At 35.8% G+C, this 14,227-nt stretch overlaps 1 protein-coding gene across 2 annotated transcripts; it reads left to right on the top strand.

The window, feature by feature from the left end:
• The first annotated feature begins 5,718 nt into the window (after positions 1-5,718).
• Positions 5,719-13,672, top strand: LOC116250035 (pseudouridine-5'-phosphate glycosidase). 2 transcript variants are annotated; one of them, XM_031623363.2, is made up of 12 exons: positions 5,719-6,016; positions 6,738-6,849; positions 7,388-7,498; positions 8,045-8,127; positions 8,650-8,709; positions 8,797-8,857; positions 9,226-9,332; positions 9,848-9,925; positions 11,733-11,778; positions 11,879-11,999; positions 12,822-12,907; positions 13,217-13,672. In XM_031623363.2, exons 1-12 carry the CDS (start codon positions 5,954-5,956, stop codon positions 13,294-13,296), a joined length of 1,008 nt encoding a protein of 335 aa, XP_031479223.1. In that variant the 5' UTR covers positions 5,719-5,953; the 3' UTR covers positions 13,297-13,672. The 2 variants fall into 2 exon arrangements, with proteins under 2 accessions (XP_031479223.1, XP_031479225.1); XM_031623365.2 differs by having other exon boundaries at positions 5,719-6,010.
• The last annotated feature ends 555 nt before the right edge of the window (positions 13,673-14,227 follow it).

Here is a 14,227-nt window from a genome sequence, read left to right on the forward strand (position 1 = left end):
GATGCTCCTTAAATAGGTATGTATGCTTTACTCATTTAATAAGCAAGTTGAGCTGGAGTTTTGAGTTACATGAGCTTGCCTAAGCATGTGTCTTCATGGTTTGTTGTTCTTTAAGGACATGTTAGTAATTTTGAAAAATTTTAATACCTTTTGTGTGTTTTATTTTCATTTAAAGAAAGTAAAAAAAAATGTATGGATCAAGTGGCACAAGCTTAATCAAGTTTGACCTGAAGCTGAAGCCAAGAAATATGTGACTCGAACCAGGCTCGAGCTTGCTTGTTATACATCTCTATCCTTCAAGGTTTAAAATTTGAAGTATTATATTTTTTAGCTAAAAGTTTTTTGTTATGCCACCCACAGGCTCCAACACATGACATAGTTGGTCGGGCTAGGGGTCTATATAGAGGCAAGTTTCTAATTTGATTTTCGTGGATGTTGTGTTCATGTGTTTTAAAGTGGTAGGACGCGACATCCAAGTTGAAGGGTGTATTATTGCAATCGTTGATATCGACGCATCTCAAGACCTTGAATGCATGGGATCTTGTTTCGATGAATGGGATGAACTTCTCACTCACCTGAACACATGGTAGGCTTCCATTTAGAATTATAATCTTGGTGACCATACAAAATGGGCAAACTACTTCGTATTTCCAGGCACCAAGTTTCATCACCATATGCCACTTTTAATTTAAAGTTAGTTAGCGATAACAAATGCACAAATTTCTGGTTGAGGGGCACTAATACAATAAGTCTTAACCGATATGTAAATAATTAAATAATCGAGAAGTATAAATATTTAAATAAACAAACAAGCTTATGCTGGTGTTTGAGGAGTCCATTGGTTCGAAACAATGCTTCTTGGAATCATGTTCATTTCAAACCAACAACAACCATGATCGAAGAGCAAGTTTGGACAAATGACTGCGGTTAGGTCACTGTCAATAGACATGTCGTGGATGGTTAAAGTGCCTTTTTCCAATACTGTGATGACCTTTTTAAAGTGTTCGGTAAAAAAAGCATGCGGTGGACTTGCTTTTCTAGTAACTGCTACTGCTCTTACAAGGAGTAAATGAGAAAAGAAAGTTACTCTAGAAACATAGACTTCATTTTCAAGTTTGTGGACTAGAGCTCAAAAGAGTTTCTCACTAAAAAAAAAAAACTATCATTCTTTAACTTGAGAAATCAATGATAGTTTTTTCTCTGATTTTTTTTTTTTGTTTAGGAAGTGAACCATAAATTAATTCTAGCGGACTCCATGGTTTTAGGCATGTTTGGAAAGTGATGGATGGAATGAGAATTTATGTGTTTGAAAAAATTTTGGTCCAACTACCTTGTTGGTTCGAGCCTAGGAGATGAAACTTTCACCTAATTTTATTTGTCTCTTTATGATAATGGACCTGCTTTTGATATTAAACAAAAAAAAAAAGAATTTGTTTACTTTTGAAGTTTTTGTTAAGTGGAGTTTTTTTTTTTAGATTTTGTTCGACTGACTTTAAATCTATAAAAACATGTTTTTTGTGATTATAGTTTAAATCTGTTTCCGTATGGGCATGAAATGAAATTCCAGGGGCTCGGAAAGTGTTCCCCAGGCTGTGGCAGACTTGAAAAACCTGTCAGTTAATGAGGGCGTAATTGTCATATCGTTCTGACGCTAGGTGATTTTGTCTTGTCGAGAGAATAATAAAGCGGCAGAAAAAAACAAAATTCAGGGATCGGATTAAATTTTGTATTCCACTTTTGCCGAAATGACGCAAATGACATTCCCTGGTGAGATTATTTTTTCGCTCCAAAAAATTCCTGAGACGGAATTGAATTTTTTATCTCCCTCGGCTCCATGCCAAGGACCCTCCGACTTCGTCTTGGTAAAAAATGGAACGAGTCAAAGGGCCTGGGCTCGCAGTGGGGCTCAAAACCCCTGTCCAGGTTGGATCAAGAACTATATGCGAAACCTGGTCCCAGTCAACCCTGGGCTTCTTCGCCGAACCCTGCAGAGCACACTGTAGCTCTTGACTTTCAATTCCGTAGTCGCTGTCACATTTTAATGTGTTATTTTCTCTATGTTGTAAATGGTAAAGATATACCGCATATCAACCAAAGTCCCAAAGCAAGCAAAAACCATATAAAAGTGAGGGCATCACATTGGGTTTTTATGTTGCAAGTTAATTTCATTCAAGTAAACGTTAAAATAAAATTTTGATTTTCGAGATGCAGGTTTTTAGAATAAAGATATTATATTAATGTTTTGAAAACCAGGGTACGCCTATTTATATCCAGTGTTTGATCGTTGGACTTAGAAATAATAACAATAATCACACCAAGTTCCGTGAAAGAAAAGTATAGTGTTCTTTACAATATATACTTTCAGGCACACATGCTTCAAAACCATAATATATATTTTTTTCATCAAATTCCCTCTATAAGCCTACGTCCGAGACCTACTTTGACCAGGTGAAAGCCCCGGCGCCAGAACTCTGTTCTTAGGGGACATTAATACAAGAAGTCTTACATTTAAAGGGTACCGATACTTAATAAATTAAGTTATATTATATATATATATATGAAGTCAAACGTGGCTGCCACTAAGTCTTGTTTGGAAAAAAAAAAAAAAGACGGATCACTTTATGAGAGTTTAGGACATACAAGAAACTTAGCTGGCCCAGAAGGGTAGGTGCATGTGGTCCGGTCAATGGCTGGTGGGCCGACAATCACTGGTTTAGCGAAAGTCAATGCGGCCAAAACCATGAAGGCTTGGGAATGACTTTGAGGGTTTTATGCTTTTGGTGAACGGGAAAGTCTCTTAACCACAAATATTTTTCTCCTAATAAATTAAATGAAAAGAAAATTGAAAAATTGGGTTCAATTTTGGATGTCTGAGGGCAAAAGAATTACATGATCATGGAAGTATTTTATTTATGGCTTATAATATTTTAAAGTGTATTCTTTGGTCCCATGTGGAAGTATAAAATAATCGAAACACAACGCTTGGATTTGTCTTTGTAACGATGCGTCTTAATCACACACTTCCAAGTTGTTTCTTTAGATAAGAAAACAGCGAGGTTTTCCATACCGTGTTTGTTGGTCTGATCATTTATCTGTGAGTTATGATTGTGCACGCGGTTGCCGCTTTTTTGTGGGCCTCTTTTTCGGGTATCTAGAAAAATGTGAAGCCTTATCCATATGAATTATCATTTTTCTATATTTTTTTGTAGTTTTCCGAAATATGGTTTTAAAAATATATTCTGCATTCTTATTTTTGTAAGAGCATGGTTTCAAAAATATTTTAGAAACATTTAAGACATTTAGTTTGAAACAAAATAACACAAAATTCCATGTTAAATACATCCACAAGGAGGAATATGAAAAAAAGAAGCCAAAAATGTCAGCTAATACATAATTGGTTGCACTCACCAAACTAATACTATTCCATTATGTCTCATTATCTCATTAACCATGTGACAATATTATACCCAAGTTTTAATTTTTTACAAAATAGCTTTAAATTGCCATAAAGGAAATTTATTGCTAGTTTAGTTTTGGTTAGAAGGAGGACTAATTCAATATATTTAATTCGTTTACAAACACTTACATATATATATATAATATCAAATATATCAAAATTTTAACATAGACCCACCATGTAGTTCAGCCACTAGCCATGTTATGGGAGAACAATAAGTTTCTCTACTTTTCCTTCGGCAGTTTGTTTTAATGCGGAACTAAGTCTTTTCTTTGGCAGTTTTCCCAAAAAAAAAAAAGAGAGAAAAAGGTCTGAAATTGTGTTAAAAGAGGGGATAAAAATGTTTTTCTCACCTTTTCAGAGTATGGTTAAAAGTCAAAATCTTTTTGTTGATTTTATGAAATATATAAAGGGTATTTGCTTTAAAAATAAAAACTGAAGTCGTATGAAGGTGTGACAGATCATTAGTTATCATCCTGCAGGGTGGTCCATTGTGGGTGTCATAATCACCTTTCCATTAAACTTTAGACTTTCTTAATCGTTCAACCTATCAAAGATGCTTGCTCAGAGATGGCTTCTTTCATTTTCTTTCCTAGAAGGTTACCCCACAAGAGAGAAAGAGAAATGATATTTGCAATGTATTGCTGATTTCTAATTATATTCCAAACCAAATGAATACATACATATATATATATATATATATATATATTATATGTCAGCAAATAACTAATGAATATTTTTTTTAGAAAATATTGGAAAAATGTCAGCATATATACATGCCCACACCAAACAAGTTAGGAATAAAGCATCAATGATGCAAAAGATGAAGCAATCGCTATTATCGACTTAAGATATTCTCAGAACAAGTGTTTTTTTTTTTGTTCTCGTATTCTCTTTAGATTGTTTTCATTTGAAAACAACGTTCTTCAGGGCTATAATTTTTTGGAAGATTTTTTCATGTAATTTAAACGCAATAAATAGTATGAGTAGAATTCTCATACGCCACCCGTGAACGGATGCGCACCCCTCGTGTCGTAAAAAAACAATTTGTCAGGTCACAAAAAATAATAAACAATGAAGAAAGATGCAATAAGAGACATGCAGAAAATGACTAAAGAAATGAGGCACGGAAATATCAAACAGAGAGTAAAAAAAATGAGGGTAGAAGATGTTGCCCATAGATTTTCCATCTTCATTTGCTTTGAATATTGCTGCAGCTGACAGAGACCTGCCTGGTTCCATCATTGTCGTGTAGAAAGAGATAACACCAAAGCACCGTTTCGTCTTATGCCAAGATCGAATACTGCAAATGTTATAAAGCAAAAGGAAAACGAAAAAAAAAAAAAGAAGAGGAATAGATCGGTTGCAAATAAATATATGAATATAGAATAGAAGATGCTCCTTCCTTGTAAAAGTGCGTTCTGTTGATAAGATACTGCCAATGATCGGGCTGCCAAGTATAAAGACAAAGTTATATTCAATAAGTTTTCATCTTTGTTTTTTTTTTTAAAAAAAAAAGCATAGTAAAAAGGTATATGTATTTCTATATATATACACACTATATGATTATGATATTGGATGAAAATCATATGAGCCATCGATGTTATAGATATTGGATGGTGAAGATTAAACTAAAGAAATAGAAACAAAGTTCTACTTTCAATATATAAAAGGACCTCTCATTAGGAGGAAACAAAACAGTTTTCCTTAATATAAATTGCCTGTCATCTTTTCAAGTATGTCTTGAAAATACAACTTTGTTTCAATTTTGTTTATCATTTAATATCCTCAAACTCAACGGCTCACTGATTCTCATCCCATCTAAATATATAAGCGTTTGGTAGCTATGTCAAAAAAAGGGTGTAAACTAATACTAAATAATAAAAATGTTTAATATTTTTTTAACAGTTCAATGTTTCTAGTTATTATTATATATATATAAATTAAAAACTATTGGATGAATAAAAAATAAAAAAAAATCGTTAAAGTTTTTGGTCGTAAGGCACTAATCATGGTTTTTGGTATAATGACAGTTTATACTTTCAGAGTACTTTTAGCGGCAGGCTTTAAATGTTAATCATCGAATTTTTCTTATGAGAACGAAGAAGAATTTTATCAAGAATTTATAGTCTGATTTTGAAACGTTGGATCTCTCAAATCAATCAGCCTTTTATCTAAGATCCGAAGCGATCAAACACCACCTCATTTCCTTCTTTTAACATTGGTTATTTCTTTTTATTTTCCATTACTTTCCTTTCATTCCAAACGTAATCGGACAAGAATTAGCCCGATTGATGCAATTTCCGTAAACCCCAAGACGCAAGAAGGCCATCGAGAAAACTCTTGCCCAGCGCTCAAACCCGTGCGCGGGAATCTTCGGGGAGAAAATATTTCCCGCGAGAGAAGTGTCGTTTCCGATTTCGATCTTTTTCGCAAGTCACGAGTCGTAGGCCGTGAACTCTTCCGAAACCTGAAGTCAATCCGACAATTGGGAAAATGGATTCCTCCGTCTGGAGGATCGCCACCATCACCGGCCATTTCCAGCACCAGAGAGTAGCGGTTTCCGCCTTCCTTCTCCTTCTCTGTCTTCCTGTTTCCCTCGCTCATAATCTCAACGCCTTTCTTTTTCTTTTCTGTTTCTCTTTTTGCTATATTAAAGTTGATCAATAGAAGGTAGAGACTGGGTGGAGGACATTTTGGGACGTGACGAGTCCCCCCGTCAGTCCTCTGATGTGTCGGGAATATGTTGGGGTAATCTTGCGATGTGATAAGGAGGATCATGAATTCAGTGATTGTCGAAGTGTGTCCGATCTTTCGAGATATTTGTATTTCCGGATATGTGGGTCGCGGTTTTTCCCCGAGTAGACCGAATATCAAAGGAAATACCGGGAATTAAACTTCCTAAACTTTCGCTGCCGTCGACTTTAGCGTAAGGTTTAACAGAAACTCGTTAACCTCTGAGAGAGAGAGAGAGAGAGAGAGAGAGAGAGAGAACGTTTTCCTGATACCTCTGAAAATATCAGCTGAATGTAATTTTTGCTCAATCCAAACTGGTAACCTGACTTCTGCAATGTATATATTTGGAACAGCTTATGTTTGAAAATGTATTTAGAGAATGGTGCTTTCAATTATATCAGTTTGATCATAAGCATGTTCCTTATTAAATAAGCAATGATGGATGAGTTGTGTTTCTTTGTTCAGAGGTAAACAGTTTCTGGAGCAACAATACATTGGATCTTGTGATTATAGCGAATGACTCTCTCTTGTCTCCCTTTCACAGGTTGTGGACTTTAACACAGGAGGCGTGAAGTTAAAGATAGCACCAAAAGTTTCTGATGCCATCTCACGGGGTCTTCCAGTTGTTGCCTTGGAGTCTACAATAATTTCTCATGGTACTTAGTATAGAGTTATCGAATACGCTTAATTTGGGTTCTCCTTTGAGGAATAGCTTTCTGCTGGCAATCTTCCCTACATGCCCAGTCATGTTTGGTCTTCACAATTTCTAGTGGGCAACAATTAAGTCTGAATTTTCTTTGGCTAACTTCGTCCTGTTGCATCTCCATTGCAAGTGTTTGGGAATGAATGGTCACGTTCACTTGCATGGTAGGACGCAGAGCTTTGCGTGTACACTGATAGCATACAAAAGCTTGTTGACATCCTTGTATTCTTGGGCTACGTAATCGTTTAGATTTTCATGAATATTCACTTTCTGTTACTTTAGTTATTGTTGTGGAAAGAAATCCTTGTTATTCTACATGCTCAGAATGCCATTGTCCTTTGGAAGCCTGAGCATTCATTTCAGAACTTGGGAAAAAGAGACTTGACAAAGTCTTCACGGTGCAAAAACTATGCGTGAAGTTCGTGCATAGCATTCATAATTGAATAGTTCATTTTTTCATTGGCTCATTTCTTGCTATCTCATTGATGCAGGGATGCCATACCCACAGAATTTGGAGACTGCACTAGAGGTTGAAAAAGTTGTCATGGACAATGGTGCTGTTCCTGCAACAATAGCCATACTCAATGGTGTTCCTTGCATAGGTCTTCTCTGAAATTCCAATTTATAAGCAGTTGTACTACTGGGTGATTTAAAGTATTTCTAAATCATTATCCTTGTTATGATTTGCTTTTAGGTTTCTGTCATCAAAAACATAAAATTTTACTACGCAGGTTTTTGTATGTTCTGAACTAAATTAATACTATATTTGGCCGAGGATATGTTTTTATTTATTCCCGAGAAACAATCAATTTGGAAATTTTATGGTTTTTACTTTCACATTCTTTTCAGTTTCAAGTTCTTGTTGTCCTGAACTTAATTTTGAATCTATTCCTTTGAGTAATCTCGTTTTTTGTTAAAATATTGTTACATTGTTCTGATTTTATTTACGCTCCCAATTTGTTGTACGAAAATATTAAGGAGTATACCACAATTTCTCTATTGAAGAAGCGAAAAATGTAGTAGAGAGTGTACAAGCAGAAGCAGATCAGGACTTGATCTATTAAAAATAAAATATCTTAATATCTTGATTATTTGTTTTAGTTTTGTTGTCATCACCACTGGTTGTTGATGCATTTTCCACTTGTTAGGTTTAAGCCGTGAAGAGTTGGAGCTACTTGCAAGGCTTGGCACTAAAGTTCGCAAAACTGCTCGCAGGGACATCCCTTATATTGTAAGTGGGATCCTAGTTTCCTGTTTCTGTTTGAGATGCATCTTTTCTTTTTGTCTTTTGGCCGCTTTAGTGGCATTGATGGGTTGAGTTTTAGTAGCTAGAACCAAAGCATTCCAAGTAACTTGTCACTCTTGAGCTCTCGTTTTCAGTTATTCAAAAGCCATATTTTCACTCCATACAGTTGTAAAAATAGTGTCACAACTGGATCTAGGACTTGTAATCGCAGAAGTGTGCAGCTTATCATCAGGTGATGACTGATGACAAGGGATGGAGCGAATGAGGTTTATGTGCTTGGAGAATAGTGCTTCTGCTATGTGAATGGGATTTGTATGATGTACTTGCTTTGAAAATGATGGATTTTTTCAATCTTTTCATAACTTTCCTGCAGTTGCAGCCAGGGCCTAATATGTAATGCCTGTAATATTTAACCTCACAGTTCATAAGAGGCATCAGTAGGAAGCAGTTCTTTCCTTCTTACTTAACTCACATTTTTGTTGTCCTGGCTATGTATTTGGTTGCTAGGTTGCAACAGGAGGTAATGGGGCAACAACTGTTTCCGCAACCATGTTTTTTGCTGCAAAGGTAATGACTAACAACTTATGACTTTTGCATGTATACCTTGTAATTGTGCACATTTCGTATTATAAACTTGTTCAAGTTTCTCCAAAGGTTGGCATCCCTGTTTTTGTCACTGGAGGCATTGGAGGTGTACACAGGCATGGAGAAAATAGTAAGTCTCTCTCTCCCACTGTGTGTGTATGTATGTTACCACAGATACAAAATTTTGTCACATGGAAAAATAATGGATTCATGATTTGGAATATTACATCTCAGTAAATTTGATTATGGATCTTGCACTTTTTTGCTGGAGCCTTTGGCACGAGATACACCAACGTCATATTGTTGTTCCTGTCATTGGCACATTTTCGGTGGTAGTTAGCATTTACCAATTTGATATCTTGTGTTTGAAAGACAGACTTTCTTTTCCTAAGGTTGGCTATCCTTCTGACAAAGTAATTAAGCTGGAGGTTTCTTGTTTGAGAATCTTTAAGGTTGATGGTATGTCAAAACTCATGGTATTGTTAATTATCCATGTAGCGTTGGACATTTCGTCGGACCTAACTGAGCTTGGAAGAACTTCAGTCGCAGTTGTCTCTGCTGGGGTTAAATCAATTCTTGACATCCCGAGGACTCTTGAGTACTTGGTATGTACAGCATTAACTTATTCTAATGGATAGATGTGGATATGAGTAATTGCACGACCCTCATTTCGAGGTCTATATAGTTTTACAGTTTGTTTCTAGCTTTACTGGGTATAGCATGCTTGGCTACATGTACGCACATATGAACATCCATGAATTCATGTTTGTGAGTGTGGGGAAGACTGTTATGGTGAACTGTGATATCTATATGATACAGCTAGCTTGAATGGATCTGCCACCACATATTAGGTCTAACTGTTTAGTTGTGCTTAACTTGGTTCAGAACAATTGACAACAATATGTCTGCTTTTTAGCATTTCAAAATCCATAATATCTTTTGGGAAAGTATGTGCATTTTAGAACTTGAGGGTACATTATTCTTGCAAATTTATTGTTTATTACATGTAAGAGAAAGACAGGCATACACACACATGTACAAAGTACAAACCATATACATGTCTATGATCTGACTTTTTACCTTCTTAAATTATACTGAGACTTTCTTCTTGTAAATGTAGGAAACACAAGGTGTTACTGTTGCTGCATACAACACCCAAGAGTTTCCTGCATTTTTTGTTGGATCAAGTGGCTGTCAGGTTGTAATCCTTAGATCTGATTACATTCTGTTCCTTTTCTTTTCCTTTTCACTTATTCAGACTCTTTCTTGAGCGAGAAGACAGAACACTTTGAAACATAAGTAGGTGAAAAATTTATTGAACACGATAACTGCCCATTTGGTGTCACTGAATGCCGTGATATGATGTCTCAGTGGCCATCGGTCAAAGTGCTCATAGCGTAACCATGTACAGTTTATCATTATTCTATCAGAGAATTTGAAATTGTTATTTATCCCTTGAGATCCATGCCTGATTCTGAATGACTCTATGTCGATATGCTGCCTATGATTATTTTTAATTTATCTAAATGGCCACTTTAGGCTGTTTTAGCCTTTTTGACTCAATTAGTTTAGTTACTAAATGGGGACGTTTCAAGGTAGTCTTGAATTTAGAATTTTTTTTTTATAAATGTTCATATGTGAATCCACAAGCGACTCTTTTAGTTTATGGATAATGTTTGTCTTGTCCTTCATGGAGGCATTCACATATTCTACATTAGATTGGGAAAATTGGATCTTTTAATTGATGAGTGAACCATGTGAAGATGACAAACTATTGTGTTCTGGAATGCTAGCTAATCCCAATCATGAACATGTCCATAGGTTTCAGTACTGTGCTCAGGGTTAACAATAAAATACATTTAGTTCAGTAATTGCCAAACTCCAGACTCGTACCGATTTTGGTAAATTTGTAATTGGTGCAAGAATCTGAAGAATGCTAACCATGAGCATGCTATTTCTTGTGGTGATTACCCTGTGTTTCTCCTTCATGCATTTCTCTATAGGAGATGCCCATTTAGTTAAAGACTCAGACAAATATGTGGGGGTCAGATGCGGCTTCGCTTTGGCTTTCAATGTCCAAACGCGCAAAGTCTTCAACAAGGCTTGAGCTTGAGGGGTTACGGTACTTACCGGCTAGACAGAGACCGATTTAAACCGTAGTCACACATATTGGCAAATTGAAAATATCACATGTTTATCACCAAAAAGAAGTAGAATTTTTATCGGGAAAATAGTGCAACATTTTCAGAATGTTGACAAAAATTAAATATCATGATATTTTCCCCGTTTAAAATCCTTTTGTTCATATGTATTGTCAGCATATGTTTTCCCGTGTTTGTTTTTCTTTAGAATTACATAAACTACATTGGATGTTTTTTTAATGTCTTCATGACAAAATTACTAGAAAACAAAAATTTCTATTATTATTTATATAATTTTTAATTTTATTAACTTCTGAGTTATTCCTGAGAAAAACAAAATTTATAATGTGAAAAATGTTTCTGAGAAACTCCTAGAGTAATGTGTACCACATGGAATCTGGCAAGAGGGTCCATTAGTGTTTCCTTGACTATGCGTTGAACTAACCTGCTTGTGTCTTCATTTGGTTTTCTTCTTTTTGTCTCATTACCAGATGTAGTTTACCATGTGCATAAAACGACCTTGTTAAGAGTCCTTGTTTAGGGATGAACAAAATATGCTTTCATGATTTACAAGAGCAAATTGTGCGAACCAATAGGACATTTTTTTTTAATATATTCTGACGACATGGTGTAGGTTTGTGCTTCTGTGGTTGCCCTGAACCTGTGCCACATCGGTGAGAACACCTATGGAGACCATTTATACATATATACACATATATATATAGCAATAATAAGATTTTAAGCTTACAAACACATATAACTTATATAGACCAAAAATGCCAAGTATGATTTTACTTTGTCCTGCGTATCCTACACCTGCATCCTTGTCTAACCCTGAAATGTGTCTTTTCTTTGAATTTGTAGGCACCTTTTCGTGTGGATACACCTGAGGCTTGTGCAAGACTCATAGGTTGGTGCTCAACAACCCGTGATTTTGCAACTTTCCTGTCCATATCTCTTTCTTTATTCTGTTATGGTTTTTCTTGTTGACTTTGAAATATTGGCTGCAGATGAAAACATGAAACTTGGCATGGGCTCTGGCATTCTGATTGGGGTTCCCATTCCAGAAGCTCATGCAGCTTCAGGCACTTTGATAGAGTTGGCAATAAAGAGAGCGCTTGATGAAGCTAGGTATTGTTGTGTTTGGGTTACCCCTCATCCAACTGTGTCTGCTGAATTTGATGCCACAGCTTGCAAAGATAATCCTTTCTTCTCTTTAATGTGTCATCCTGTAAGATTTCTCAAAGTATATATTGGAAATTTTGTCATAGATTCACCTTAAACTATTTTTTCATGTACAACTGAATCAGGAAAAGTAGATAATAGGAAAAAACTAAAAAGATTTGAAATCCCTCACTTGATCAATTTTGACATCATTCAACTTGATCATTGCTTTTCCTTTTCAGTTGAACCTATCATGAAATGAACTGATTAACAGCTATCTCATTTTAATTTAGATGACTCATTATAGTGTACCTCAAAAGAAAAAGAAGAAAAGGTACCCAATTACTTTCAAAACACACAAATAAAATGTTGTTTCATGGTCAATTTGATTCCATTATTGAAATTTTCTGTTATTTGTTTTTATTTTCCAAATTTTGCTGTTCCATACGATACTTTTTTATGTTCTTCTATGCGGAGACCCTTGAATTGCATCCAATATAAAAATCTAGTTGAAAATCCTTTGAGTGCGACGTTTTACTCGGTGAGCTTTATTTTTCACTTGTCACAGAGTGTCTCTGTCAGAACTGTTCAGCTTAATTAGTTTAAGTTATTGGGGATTGTAGTTATGTGTGGATATGTCAAAAATACTTTGGATTTGCTACATGTAGCCAAATTACCTTTGTAATCGCACATCAAACTCCATACTGTGACCAAGCGTGCTTGGAATCAGTCTTTTGACATAGGTAGGTTCTAAAAGTGGTTTCTTCCTTTTGAAATTATTATTTGCAGGGACAAGAACATTGTTGGCAATGCAGCGACACCCTTTCTACTTTTTCGAGTAAATGAACTCACCGGTGGAGCTTCACTGGCTGCAAGTATCCTTTATGACACTGTTCCATTTATTGGTAACCAATATGCTTTTGAAGTTGGATGAGCAAAAGGGCCATCAATCATTTGGCTTCATTTACAGCTTCCTTGCATTACCTTATTTGCTATCCCATGGTTACCAGCAACCATAGTTTTGGAACTAGCAAATAATTGCTACTTGCATCTCTACTGATCAGGTTCAATTGGGATATTAATATTAAGAATGAGTGAACACTAACCAGACAGGAGCTAATCATTTAGCCTCTACCTTTCCCCCTCATTATTTCTTCTTGTGCTTCTTTGACCAGAATTTTCAGATATTGCACTTGTGAAAAACAATGCTCGTGTTGGTGCGGAGATTGCTGTTGCTCTTGCAAGTTTGAGGAAAGAGAGTTAAGAAACAGGGTCTATGTTGCTTATTCATGGTATAAATGAAGGCATTGCAAACTGAGCAAACAGCTGCTTGATTTTATTCATGTCATGTGTAGCTTGCGTACGTAGTTGCTCAATGCAATTTTGTCCTGCTGGGTAGTAGAAGCGCGAAGATCCCTGCTCCACACTATTTCTCGTGTCCTTCCCATGAGTCTGATAAAATTGCGGATTATGATCAATTTTGATTCTTTGATTTTTTTTTATTTTCTAAATTTTGAACTTATACACCATGTCCCGCCGTTGATTATTTGATTTTGAATATGTGCACATGTTATGTGCAATTAGATTTATAAGAAAAACATAACCGAGAAGATTCAATGTTAGACGGCTGTTTGTATCCAGTTTGCATGTTTACTTGTGGAAGGATTGGCAAGCTTATGGTACATGTACATAGATATGGACTTTTAAATATTAAGACCAAGTAATATAGGAACCATTCTGAATTGATTGTTAAAATCTGCTGGTTGACTTATATGTTGTCAGTCAAGTAATTTTCCGAGACGATGGCTGACCATCTGAATACTGGCTATATGAAGTTACATCTGGCGTAAAGTGCCTGGGGTTCCAGTGTTCTTCATGAACTGTAATTTCTTGTTCGCATCTTTTGTAAATTCACTTGTACAATCTTGCTTGAGATAGACTGGCAGCTCGTTTTCACGTCTGCCGCTTGAATTCCGTGTTTGGTTCCAGCTAGCTTATCGTGAGTTCATTGTTTGTCTCAAGGACGTGCTATATTGCTTTCAACTTTATCACTTCTGTCTTCAGTTTTACATGTCACGTCTCTCTATTTGCGTGACATAAATTGCAGGTTACTACTGTGTCTTCTTTTTTCACACGATGAAACTGCACCCTGCTGGAGAGACTTTGTTGCTCGCCCCGCACAGTTCGGCATAGGT

This window comes from Nymphaea colorata, chromosome 3 (assembly GCF_008831285.2).
Source record: "Nymphaea colorata isolate Beijing-Zhang1983 chromosome 3, ASM883128v2, whole genome shotgun sequence".
NCBI lineage: Eukaryota > Viridiplantae > Streptophyta > Magnoliopsida > Nymphaeales > Nymphaeaceae > Nymphaea > Nymphaea colorata.